Here is a 13499-nt window from a genome sequence, read left to right on the forward strand (position 1 = left end):
CACCTGAGGGTCTGGCCTGGCCAGCACTGAGAAAGTGGGCTCTGAGGGAAACTTGGGTCTCTAGGCAGGAGCTCCAAGAGGCAAGGGTCAGGGTGACAACTCCCTCCCTCCCCACTCTCCCCTCCGGGCCAGTCCTCTCCCTCCATCAGCCAAAGCAACAGCCTCAAGTTATGGAATGTTTGCTTTGTTCTCTTCTAATGAAATCTAAAGCCAATTCCAAAAAGCAATAAAGCAGCTCTTCTGGCCCAGGGCCTGAGGCGGTGGCGGGGGGAACACTTTCCCAAGGTCTTGGAAACCCTAAAGCAAGTTGCCAGCGAGTGTGACCGTCTCCAAGCACTTTGTAAGCAGGGACAGCTGGCTGGGCCTTACCTCCTCCAACTCTTCTCCAAAGCCAACTCCCTAGTCTTTGCCCACCCCAGACCTGCATGGGGTCAAGGACAAGGAGTGGAAATGAGAGCAGAGATTTCCGAGGAGCCTGGCCAAAGCAGATGGAAGACCGTGTTCTGTGTGAGCAAGGGAGGGCTGAGAGAGAGTGTGGTATGCGCTGCGAGGGGCACAGAGAATCCCCAGCTAGGGGAGCAGGGGGCCTCTGGGTCAGTGGGGCCTGATTCCAGGCCCAGAGGAGCAGGGTGTGTGGCTCCTCACCCCAAGCTACCCTAAGGGCATTCCTCAGGCAAGAGGCAGCAGAGGGGCAGTCATACCTGATGACAACAATGACGCCATCAAAGATGTTGTAGGGGTTCTTAATGTAGCCAAAGGGACCATATACTAGCAGCTTCAGCAGCATCTCCAGGGCAAAGAGGCTGGTGAAGACGATGTTGCTGATTTCCAGGGCATTGGTGAGCTCCTCAGGCTAGAAGATAGAGTGGACCATGAAGTCGCAGAGGCTTGTCCCTGAGCCCCTCATCCCAGTCCTCAAAAACACCTGGCCTTCCTACACATCTGGGAGCAGGAACAGCAAGCCAGGGGGTGGGGTGGAGGTTGGGAGAGGGTGGTAGGGGTGCTGAATGCTCAGGCTAATGGGGAGGATGCTCCCCAGAAGCGTCCTTAAGAAAATGCACTCAGGGGTGGCCAGTGCACAAAGCCCCCAGCCCCTGATTCTTTTCAGCTGAGTCTCAGATCCTGGGGCCACAGGCTCGCTGGAGGCCTATGCTGTGGGTTCCACCCACTTCCTACTGCTGGTGGGCACCAGAGGGTGACTGCCAAGGCCTCATACACACAGCCACACACGAAGTCACATGTTCTCCACAATTACTCTGTGCACTTGGCAGCATTCTCTTGGACAACTGTTGGCAACATTATTTCCTTCCAGACACACACACACTGCACACACGTACACACAAACACACACAAATGCATACATGCGTGCACACACGTGTACACAAACACACAAACAAGCATGTACATACAAACACACCAATGAGCAGACGGGAGATCCCCAAGAAAGATGTCACACATGAGGTGGCACCTGGAGCTGCTCCCTGAGACTAGGACACCTGGCTTAATTCTCAACCTATCCTGTCAAATCACTGTGTGACCTTTAGCAAGATCCTTAATCTCTCTGGTCAAATGTAAAACACTAGAAGTAGTTAATACTCCTAGCCAGGGTCTGGGATTAGGACAGCGAACACGTACTAGAGAGGTCATCAGACTTAATGACAAACTCTACTTCATTTGCTATTCTAGCACAGAATATTAAGTGCCTCCTCCCTCTTAATATGGTGGCTCAGTGAAAAAGAATCTGACTGCCAATGCAGGTGCCCCAGGAGATGCAGGTTCAATCCCTGGGTTGGGAAGATCCCCTGGAGGAGAAAATGGCAACCCACTCCAGTATTGCTGCTGAGATAATCCCATAGGCAGAGGAGCCTGGCAGGCTATAGTCCATGGGGTCACAAAGAATCGGACATGACTGAGTGACTGAGCATCCCTCTTAATATTAAGTCTCTACCATATAATCCACCAGGCAGGCAAAAACATGCCAGCAATGCTCCCTGCCTCCTAGGAGTTCAGAGTCTAGCTGGAAACAAATCATACACACACGAAACAGTTGAATAACCACGAGAGGCCTTAGATGTTTTGGTGCCAAAATAAATTATCCAGATAGTAAATCCAGGAGTTCAGAGGAGAGAAGGTAAGTGAGGAACACACTGGGAAAGCCTTAGTTTGGAGACAGCACTTGAAATGAACTCTGAGGGTGAATGGGGTCTCTCCAAGCAGAGAGGAGGGGAAGGCATCACAGGGCTGAGCACAGGGAATGAGCCATGTCAGGGGAGAAAGGGAGGCCCAACCTGGTTGATGACCGAAGCTGCAGAGTGAAATATGATTGGCTCGATGGAGCCTACTGCCCACCTGATGAGGTGTTTTGATCACCCCCAAAGCCCAAGGTGCATACTAGCTACTCTAGAAGTTTGAATAAATAACCAGTGAAGTCCTTAGTCCATCAGACACTTCCCTCTGTTTACCCAGCTGCCTCATCTGGCCAGCTGCCCAGGTAGGTCACCCAAGCATGGAGTCGGGCCCTGGGTACCACCAAATATATCTTAATAGTCCCCATCTATGCGGCCAGCCTGGGTGAGAACTGGGAGAGGTGGTAGGCTGGGCCTTCTGACTGGCAGGGGAGGGGCATTTGAGGGGTCAATGGCTTCTCAGGAGGAGAGACGTTTTCAGCCCATGCATGGATTCTCTCCAGAGACCGGTCTGGGGAGCTGAGCCAGGGTCAGCCGGCAGGGCCAAGAGCCACCTTTCCAGAGACTGAGTAACTGTCATGTTGCTCCAGCAGATCTCAAGTGAGACTCTGCCCCCCAGACTGTGAGTGGGGGCAGTGCCACCTGACTTGGCAAGTGGGGTCACAGAGGACCACAGCGCAGGGGAAGGGGCCACAGTCAGGACAGCTAAAGCCCAGGGCTCAGGCCCCTCCGTGACTAAGTGGATCTCCCAGCTTCCGCTCCCAAGTCCAGTCTGTCAGAAGGCTGTGGTCAGTGAACCCGCCTCTCTGTCACTCTGCCATCTACCCAGTTGCCCATTCTTGGATTTGATAAAGATGGTAGATGCAGGCCACAAGGCTATGACACTCCGTGGGTCTCACCGCGTACCATCCACACAACAACCTCCCCCTTCCACATCTTGCAGATGAGCACAAGAGGCCAAAAGATGATGCACGGCCAGTGCGAAGTCACAGGACGGGCAGAGCCAGGGAGTGGGACCCAATCCCACCCTACTCCGACTCCAAGAAGACTAGGCAGACCGGATCCAAAGGTGACGGTGAGGGGCCTGTGAATCCAGACACGTGGATGGACTGAATGTGTAAAGTGTCTTCTTAGGTATATAAACTATATTTCACATGAATGCAGAGGCATTAATAAAGAACGAGTCTGAAAGTATAACTGAGGCACACACATATCATGGGTATAGTTTAGAGCACGTAAATTAACCATCAAAAAAGCCACCAAAGACAAAACTTAATAAAACGGTGAAAACACGATAGCTTTTGGTATCGTGTATTTACTTCACTAGTGAATCTGTGAAGTACAACCAGGCGTGTAGGGAGAGGGGTGTTCTCACTGCTTCCTGATGTTGTCTACAGGGCTGGCGGCAGTCTGTACCTGAGGACTCATAGATACACACAGACACACACACTCCCGCCAGCACCCCAACCTAGAGCCTCATCAGAAGGATGGTGCAGACTCCCCGAAGGCCTGTGTCACTGCTCTCCTCGAGGGGTGGTGGCAGAGGCCGGGGCTCCAGCCTGCCCAGCCAGGAGGCTCCAGGACTGAAGGAGCAGGTAGGAAGGAGGGCCTGGCTGGACTCTCCCCCGGCCTTCACTTGCTCTACAAACTTATGGGCAACTCCTGTTCTCTTCCAGGGCCCCGAATTGCCTGTGATCCATGGGAAAAAAGTGCTCTTTTCTCAGACAGCCAGGTCTGCCCAAGTTACTAAATCGGAAGCTGGGAATGTTCTGCAAATGCAGGACGAGGACGCAGAGACACAATCTTAGCAACACCGTTGCCCCAGGGACCAGAGCCGTGATCACAGTCACTGCAGCTGCAAAGGGGCAGAGAGGACGCCAACTCTGACTAGCGCCATCCACAGGCCCTGCACCGCTAAGCCCTTCCTCCCAGAAGTCCGTTTCCTCCCTGCTCACACCAGATAAGGGAGGGACGTAGGCTTCCTTGACGGCAAGGAGACTGAGGCTCCGAGATGTGGTGACTTGATGGAGGTCATATTGCTCGCTTAGAAAGGCCCACCTGCACTTGCCTCCACACCTCTCCATGCTGCCGCCCCGCACACACCCAGACCCGACACAAACTCATACAAGCCCCTCAGGCTGCCAGGAAGTCCTTTTTCTGGTCTAGACTGCATCCTCCCTCCTGTTCAAGGAGGTCAAGACCCAGTGGGCATTTCTGCGCGTGGAGGCCAGGCAGCTTGAGGTTCTCACCCAGAGGCCCCAGGCTCTTCTCTATGTGACGCTAACTGTATATCTCCTATCTCCCAGTGCTTCCCCCACCCCGCCTCAGCCTGTCAGCCTGGGGTAACTGGGCCCCAGGTAAGCTGCTCAATACTTCCCAGCACCAGGACTCCCCTGAAACCCACAGCACCTTTATCCACTAACCCTTAAAGTGCCCATGGTGTGTGCAACCCTGCTAAGAGGTGGGGCTAAACCTGAATGCAGAAGGCCTGCCAACTGGGAGACTTTCCACCTGGGTGACCTAGGCAAGTCCTTAACCTTGCTGGTTCCCAGTGGCCTCTTCTATTAAACAGGGTAACACCCCTTTGTGGCAAGGCTGCTCTGCCCTGTGGAAACACCCAGGCCAGAGTCCTGCTCGAGTGGCCCCGTGGGCACTGACAGCAGCAGCGGTCCTCACATGTGGTAGAACAGAGTGCCTGCAGTCTGAAGCTAAGCACCATGTGGAGGCAGACACCAGAAGGGCCCCAGGAACTCAAGCCAGCTGAGGTCAGTGGGCCAGTGGGGAGAAGGCAGGGGGAGGAGAACTGCCGTGGAAGGTATCCCCGGCTGGCCATGGGGCGTGAGCAAAGAGGCAGAGGGAGGAATGTGCAGGGCATCCTCCAGGACCAAGGATCAAGTGTCTGCCCTGGTCAGAGGGTGGGAGGGGCCTCTGGGCATCAAGGCTGCCAGGTGGGCAGGGCCAGCCAGAATGGCCTTGACTCTGCTCCATGGCTTGCCTCAGGCTGGACTTGCCTCTGCCCATGATCTTCTCAGGGGAGGGAGGAGGTGTGCAAAATGGTATATTAAGAAGATTAATCCACTGCAGTGGTGGCAGCCTGCGGATGGCTCGGAGAGACGAAGAGACTGCGAGCGATTAGGGGATACTGCAGTGGTCCAGGCGGGAGGCCTGAGAGCCAGCTCTGACAGACATGGATATGCCTTTTGCAGGGACAGCGCAGGTGGGGACAAGCCCGACCAGAACTGAGGGGGGTCACCCTGGCCCTGCCAGATGCCATCCTCATCCCCTACCTCCTCTGAGGCCACCTGTCCCCGGGACCCTGGAACCTCTGCTCCCCAGTTCCGGCTCCTCGGCTCACCTCACCTCTATTTTTGAGAGTTCTGTGCCACTTTCACACTCAAAAGAGGGGGCACAGGTGGGCCACAGTGATGGGGCAACGGCCACTGGGTCAGCGGGACCTCGGCCCTTCTCCTCCTCCAAGGAGGTGTGGGAAGTCAGGGACGCCTGGGCAGCAGGAGGCTTCTGGGAGACCTCACAGGCCTCATCACACAGACCACGGTCTTGCTCTTCGCCGTCCCCCTGGAGGGGCCTCCTAGCATGTTTTCTAGCCCCTCTAGGCCCCCTTGTTAGGGGTCATTGTGCTTCAGTACCTCATAACCAGGGATGACGTTAGTCTCTCTGCGTGGTCTCCTGCCAGCTCCCCAGAGCCACCCCAGGGGGACACACAAGCTGAGTAGGCACAGGACACCACCACAGTGCTCGCTCGGCCTGAGAGAGTCAGCCCAAGCTTCTGTAACTTGAACTTGTGAAGCTCTGGCCCCTGCCCCTCATCCGCCTGTACAGAACCTCTCTATCCAGTTGTGGTGGGCCATCTAAAGGCTGCCCTCAGGCCGCAGATCTCAGAGGGTTCCTGTCCAGTCCAGGTTAGTCCTGCCTCCCCCAAGCCCGCCTCTTTGCTGCAACTGACCAATTGCTGAGCTTTGCTATTTACGAACCCGTGCTGACTGGACAGGGGAATACCCTACTGGGCCCCAGGGTTGCTCTGTGCCTGTATGCGTGGTCCTCATTGTTGGCTCTCCGTCTTTCAGCCCAAGAGCTGCTTCAGATCTTCCTCCCCTAGGCCTCCATCCCACTTCCAACCTGGCCTCTTGCTTCCTGGGGCTTCACTTCCCTCCCCGAGACAGCTCTGCATCCTACAACCTACTCGTCTCTCTTCCCACCTGGAAAGGAGCCAGGGCCTCCTCCACCTGGACCTTCACCCACACCCTGGCTCCCCTGGGCTCCATCTCATCAGCTGTCCCTGTTTCCTCACGTCTCCAATATCCCTTCCCCTGCCTAAAAGCTGAAACCTTCACATGGATCCAGGCCTGTTCACCCCTGAACCCCGGGCCCCACCACCCAGCTCTCTCCAAGGACCCTCTTCCCAGTCTTCAACTTCTGGATGCCTGAACAATACCTGGGCCTGCACCAGCCTCCCTGCCTGTGGCCACCTCCCTCTACTTCCCTGACTCTGCTGGCCATTTCCTGCCCTCTTCTCCCTCTCCCCTGCCTTTCTCCCCTCAGGCCAACATTCCTCAGAGTTCAATAGAGCCCACTTCCTTCCCTGGGCTCTCCTGCTTCTCCGTCTCCTGCACTCCCACCTTTCCGGCTGTCACCAGGGTGTGGATGACACAAAACAATCTCCCTCCAAGCCTTGGCTCTTCACCCAGAGAGCCAACCTGCCTGATAGCCTTCCCAGGATGGCCCACAGCCAGCTCAAATGCAGCACATCCAAAACAAACCCTCTCACCTCCTCTCCCAAACCTGTTCCTTCCCCAGCTTCCTGGTTCCATGGACTTCCCTCTCCAGGATTCCATCTTGCAACCAGGAGTTGTCTAGGACTTACGCCTGCCCTTCATCCCTCTGGCAGCAGGTGCCTGGGCCCACAGACCTTGCCAATGGAATGGCTGTGCCCCACCCACTAGTTCTATTTCCCCTTCACATCCTGGGGGCCCTCCTTGCCTCTGATCTGGACGATAGAAATAGTCTCTGGGTCCCACCCCCAAGCCAGCCCACACCTCCTGGAAGCTCCAGATTCAAGAGCACTGCTGGATTCACTTCAAGAGCCCCTGCTCAGATAACTTGGGGTGGAGTGGGGGAGGCTATATGATGGTCCTTCAGAGCATCCCATGCCTCCCTGTGCATTCCCAGGCCAGGCTGCCAGAATTCTCCCCAATCCCTCCACCAGACCCCTCTGCTCCTGGCCTCAGCTGTCAGTGACACTTTTCTTTCAAGGCCACTCTCACAAGATACCTCCTTCAGGAAGCCCTCCAAAATCCTTGACCTGGGTGTGAGCTCTCTTCTGTCCCCAGAAATCTCCTTTACGGCATTTGGCATAATCAAGCAGAATGACTTTTCTGCTGGAACCTGTTTCTTTGGAGCTCCTGGCACTTCCCATACCCCCAGTCTATTATTCTCTTCAAATGTGCTGTGCACAGGAGGCACTCCCCATGTTTGATGAACTGGGGGAGCCGTAGAGCCAGAGGATGCCCCCTTTAGCAGGCCATCTCTAGAAAAGCACCCTTCTCCCTCCCACATGTGGAGAACCTTTGAAAGTCTGGGCCCAGGGCAACTGTAAGAGATTGTCCTCCAAAGTCTTATTTGGCCTGTAGTCCCAGCTCCTCTGTCTGCAGGCCAAGGACTCCTGGGAGGCCCAAGGAATAGGTCAGGTGTCTGTAAACTCCCATCCTCGAAGTCCGCACTGGGGTATCCATGCCTGTGTCTATCTTTAAGAGAGATGGCCCTAGCTTTAAACAGAATCCAAAAGGAGTTTGTGAATCCCCTCAAAGTTAAGACCTACCACATCTGGTCTCTTCCTCACCCTACCCCACCCCAGCCTCCCTTGCCTTGAATAGCTGACCTCACTCACTTATAAATAGAAACCCTCCCTGAACATGTATCTAGAGCGACAGGGTGGGCCCAGAGTCTGAGAAACGAGCAGGAGCATCACCTGCCCTGTCCTCTCGGGCCTGAAAGACTGTTTGTTCTGGACCCTCCCTATCTCTTCTCTGCAGCCCAGGATACCAGTGGGCTGTGTGCCCCTCCCCACCCCCTGCTGTTGGCTCTCTTCTAGAGCATGAGGTTGGCTCCAACTCTCAGCAATCCAGAACTAGGAAGGAAGGTGATTACGAAGTTCCTGTGTCCTGAAGACCTCATCCTCCTGGAAGGCCTTGTCCCCATGCATACCCAGCCAGACAGGTTCCAGAAGACACCTCTCTTCTGCACTCCAAAGACACCCTGGGCATCCCACAGGCAGTTTGCAAGGAATGCCCTCCAGCCCAAATATGCACAAGCCCCAGTGCTCCTCCCAGAAGCAGAAACCTGGGTGTCATCCTTGCTGCCACCTCACAAATATCCAACTGGAGTTGAGTTCTACAGATTCAGCCACTGCCTGCTCTTCCCAGCATGCTTCTCTCTGTCTCCAGGGACAAGGTATATGAACTGGCTGGATTATGGCAGTAGCCCTCTCCTTGGCCTCCCTGCCTCCCGTCTGTCACTCCCTTCTGCTCCCCACATGGCTTCTGGAAGGCTTTTGATACAATACAAACACATACCATGGACTTGCTTAAAACCTTTGTTGGCACCCTATCATCTTCAGGATAAAATCCAAACTCTATCCTATTCCTCTCAGGACCTGGCTCTGAGCTTTTTCCAATCTCATCTCTTGTTGTTTGCCATCCCAGCCCCAACCCAGTGCCCAATTCACTCTGAACTCCTTATAAATCTCTCTGTTTTGGGGTCTGGTGCTTCCGGTCCTCCCCTATGCTGTGCCCTACCCTCCACCCTTTGCTAGCTACATCCCACTTTCCATTCAAACTCAGCTCCCAGGTCATATCCTATGGAAGCCCCTCTTGAATCCTTTCCCCAGTCTGGGTCACGGGTGACTCCTCTGAGCATCCCTTCCAAGCAGGCACTACATCAAGTAAGTGTGACTGCTTATTTGTCATGGGGTCTTTGAGAGGAAGGACAGAGTGCCTTGGCCCAGTGTTGTACTGGAGCGTCTGGTTATGCACGTCTCTTCCCAACTCCACATGCAGTGACATCACATCGGGAGTTTGAAGCCAGCCACAGTGGGAGCATTTGCACCATGGAAAATGGTGAACACTGCAAATACCACAAATCAGGACCTTTTTCTTTTTAAAGGGCTGGTTATTAAACATTTATGAGCATGCCATTGCTTGGCCCGACTCTGATGCCCAGAAAATGTGTGTGGAATGGATGGATGGACAGATGGGTAGTTCACAATTTCCCTGTTCCACGTTCTGCCCCCCTAGTGGGTAGGGCACACACATGATTATACTTCTGACCTCAAGTCATAGCCCTGCTCCCTTCTCAGAGTCCTGGGTCTTTGTCCTCCTCACCAGTCTCTCTGAACAAACCAGCCCTGCCACTTTGCCACCAGCTGGTGGGTTAAGGGGTGGGGAAAGCAGGACGGTGTGAACAGCATAGGGTTCGCCTTGGGTAGGGTGGGGTACGACAAGAGTGCTTCCTCAGTCAAGAGCTTGGTAGAGTGCAGCTGGAGTATCTCTGTTCTTGACAGGAAAACCAAATGAAGGGTAAGGTTGGTGACGGTGGGAAAGGACAGGGCTGGAAAGAGGGTTGGGCTCCTCCTCCAGGGAAGCACCAGCAACACCCTCTCCAGTGCCCCTCAGTCCGATCAATACCGGGATCGATGGACACAACTGCCTCATTATGAGCACCGCGGGGAAACCATGAGCCTCTGGCCTCACCTCTGTCAGCATCTGCAGATGCTCTTCCTTGCTGTGTCTCTCAGCTCTCTTGCTCAGCTGGCTCCTCCTCTCCTCCATTTGAGGCTCCATCAGAGCCTCTGTCTCCGGTCACTGCCCGGGCTGCTCCTGTTTGCATCCAGATCTCAGTCTGCCTTTGGCTTCCTCTCCATAACTGTCTCTGTCGCCCCTACATCTCTGTGTCTCTGCTTGTCTCTGTCTCCTCCCCCGAGTCTCCACCTCCCTCTCTATATCTCTGACCATCTCATCTCTGTGTCCCCCACCCCCTCGGCCCCTGCCCAGGTCTCCATCCCGCTCTCTCTGCCCTCATCTCCCCATCTCTGTCTCTCCCTTTCTCTTTCTGTCTGCCTCTGTGTCTCTGTCTTTTGGCCTCCATGTCTCCTTGCGCTTTTCCCTGCCCCCAACCCCCAAGCCTGCTCAGGCTCCAGGACCCAGATGGCGGGACATTCACGCCACAGTGCCTATAAGCACAGGGCCATGGCTGCTTCTGGGATTTCCTCCCACCCCCAGCCCCTGAGCCTGCTGGGCCGCAGTCAGTCATCTGCCTGGCCTGCTGGGACTCCCACTCACCCCATGGGGGCCTTAGCAACCAGGTACTGGGACAAACTCTTCCCTGGAGCAGACACTGTGCCACCACTGAGTAGGACTCCCTGCTGCTGAAGGCTTCAGAGGCTGTCCTCCGCTCTCCTCAGGAACTTGGGTAAGGAGATGCTGCAGTCTTCCCTGACTTATTGCTATTATTTCTTCCCCAAGGGGGTGTCTTTCTTGATGTCTAACTGAAAGCTCTCTTGCTGCAGCTTCATCTGGCCTCTGTATCTGTGACTCAGCTTCTTTCCAGCCTAGTCAAATCCTCCATCAGCAGCGGAGGAGGCACCCCCTGGGGAAGGGGCATCTGACCATGGCCAGAACTGGGGTGAGGGAGAGGAGGCTGAGGTTCAGGCTTGGGAGCCGGCATAATGGGAGATTAAGAACTGCCATTACCTGGATCGTGCCCTAGCAGCCTGGCAGAGCAGAGGACCCCTTCCCCAGAGGTTGGCTGAGAAGGCGTGAACACACATACACACGCCCCATGCAGCCAGACACAACACCCACAAAAATGCCACTGCTGACCCTGCAGCCAGCGTCCTGCCCCACCTCCACTTCCCCCCACCTTACCCAAGGTGGGACCCAAGTTGTCCACACTCTCTGCTTTCCCCACGCCAAGAAAGGAACAGGGTATAGCCAGTTGGGTGGGGGTCACTGACACAAAAGGAAGGGGTGTCAATATGATATGATAGTGATGGGGAAAGGGCTGGGGTGCACTTGGCTGGACAGGGCAATTGGGATAGGAGCTGAGTGGGGTGGATGGTAAGGGGATTCAGAACCCCCTGAAAAGTGAACATCACACGTTTGTTCCAGCCCGGGTTTGGATCTAGGATACCCCACCTCAACTGAGACTGAGTGCATTCCCTGCACTCCTCGGTGGGCACACCTCCCCCTGGCTACCCCGCCCTGCCACACCATGCACGCATGCACACACGTGTGCTCCCACTCCACACCTCTGGCTCCCACATGCTTCTGCCCATGAGTTGAGGGGTTGGGGCAGTGCCTGGCTCCCGTCTACAGTGGGCTCTGGCAGCCCTGATTCTCCCCCAGGACAGTGAGAACAGAGAGAGGAGAAGAGCACAGAGGACCTGGGAACCACAGCGCCTGCCTGCTGGCCTCCCTCCTTCCTCAAGAATCCACCAAGGGGGTGACCTCGAAGGCCATCCGGGGGAAGGGCTGACTTCTGAGAGATCCTGTGGGGGGTGCAGCCACAGCCAGTTGTGAGGCCCTATGATACCTGCTCCCATCTCCAGTGTGGGAGTCGGGGGTCAGTGGAGTTCCCCAGGCCACCCCTTCTGTTTCTGCACAGCTCTGAGAGAGAAAACAACCTCTTCAATGTCTCAGCCCAAATCACATTGCTTGCAGCTATTGACCCCACAAAATAAGCCTGCTCCCTCTTCCACATGACAGCCCTTCAAATATCTGAAGACAGCTTGCCTGTCCCTGCTGAGCCTCCTTTTCTCCTGACTAAACATCCTGGTTCTTAGAACGATTCCTCAAACGCAAAAGTTTCAAGTCCCCTCACCATGCTGGGAGCTCTCCTCTACCCAGCGGCGCCCTCCCCGCTCGCAGCACGGCTCCCAGAACAGAGGCCTGAAGCAGATGGCCACCCTCTCTACCCTCCCCAGGTGCCGGCTCCAGGCGTCCACTCCTCACCTCTACCTGCACAGCCCCCTCCTGCCACCAGTCAATCACACCCCTAATTACTGAGTCAGGTGAATGCCAGAGGGCCCCACCCACCCCCTATCTATGACTTGTCCCTCCAAAAAGGTCTTGCCCACATCTGATGCTCACCACTCATTTATATCCTTTAATGCCCACCTCTTCTCAGAACCCTTTCGATAAAACACACCCAGCTCAGACCCTGCCCCTGGGCAACCTCCACACTCTGAGACTGCATGACATTCACCGGCTTTCATCCTCCAAAGAGTTCCCACGCATCGGTGCAGCTCCCTTTTGTCCTCCTGGCCATGCAGGCTGACAGCACAGAGAGGAAACTGAACTCGGGGTGGGAGGAGAGGAAGATAGAGGATCCCCAGCCCCAGAACCATGCCTTGCCCGTGCCCCTACCTGCTCGTGGTATTCGATGCCCATGCTGAGCGTGTTGACCAGAATAGCAATCATGATTCCCCGACCAAAGTACTTGCTGTCCACAATCTTCCGGAAGGTGTCACAGATCAGCCTCCAGAAGGCCAGCACAGAGTTGGGCTCCACATCCAGCCCCAGGCTCCGTCGACGCCGACTGTGGGGATCCCGGAGGTCGCCATGCTGAGCATCTTGTGTGAACTCATAAACCGCCTCACTGTCTGAGTCAGGCATCTCGTGGCCAGTGAGCCCCACCTCCCCTGCCCCGGTCCGGGCACAGTAGGGACAGCTGTCTGGGCCACAGGCTCCGCTGGCTGCCCTCAAGCAAGGGCTGGAGATCTTGCAAGAGCTTTGGCAGGCGCCTGGGACAGGAAGGTAGAGGTTAGAGGCTCCAGGCTTTCCTACTTGGGGTGACCTTCCCTCAGCATGTATATAAAATGAGTGGGGGAGTTTGGAGTTCTTTCAATGGTGGTACTAGGCACTTGGTGGGCAAGGGTACCGAATGACTTGCAATGTGGGTGATCCTGAGCAATAGAACGCCCCCAAATGCCAATAGCATCCCACTGACAGTCACTGCTGGTTGTCCTCAGGTTTGGACAGCCTTAGATATTCATGTATGTTCTCACGCCAGACACTGGCACTTGTGCACTAGATACATACTTGTACACACACGTGTACTGTGTACACACACATACCATTTCCAAGTCATATGTACATGTAGAGCCAAACACAGGTGTACACAGATCCATACACATCACACAGTACATGTATGCCAGGCATGTGCACACATGGGCGTGCGTACACACTAAACAGGAGCACCACCCTGTGTGTGCACACACGTACCTACACACAGCAGACG

The 13499-nt window shown here is 55.2% G+C and overlaps 1 protein-coding gene across 19 annotated transcripts in view; it reads right to left on the reverse strand.

Annotated features, from left to right (window-relative positions):
• The window catches only part of CACNA1G (calcium voltage-gated channel subunit alpha1 G), a 62033-nt gene that overhangs the window by 31817 nt on the left and 16717 nt on the right, over positions 1–13499 (reverse strand). For all 19 annotated transcript variants that reach the window (XM_061391388.1, XM_061391389.1, XM_061391377.1 and 16 more), the window contains 2 exons: positions 12626–13002; positions 702–853 (listed from right to left, as the gene is read on the reverse strand). In XM_061391388.1, the coding sequence (XP_061247372.1) occupies positions 702–853; positions 12626–13002 (529 nt within the window). The remainder of the gene's footprint in view (positions 1–701; positions 854–12625; positions 13003–13499) is intronic.

Source organism: Bos javanicus, chromosome 19 (genome assembly GCF_032452875.1).
Source record: "Bos javanicus breed banteng chromosome 19, ARS-OSU_banteng_1.0, whole genome shotgun sequence".
Taxonomy (NCBI): domain Eukaryota; kingdom Metazoa; phylum Chordata; class Mammalia; order Artiodactyla; family Bovidae; genus Bos; species Bos javanicus.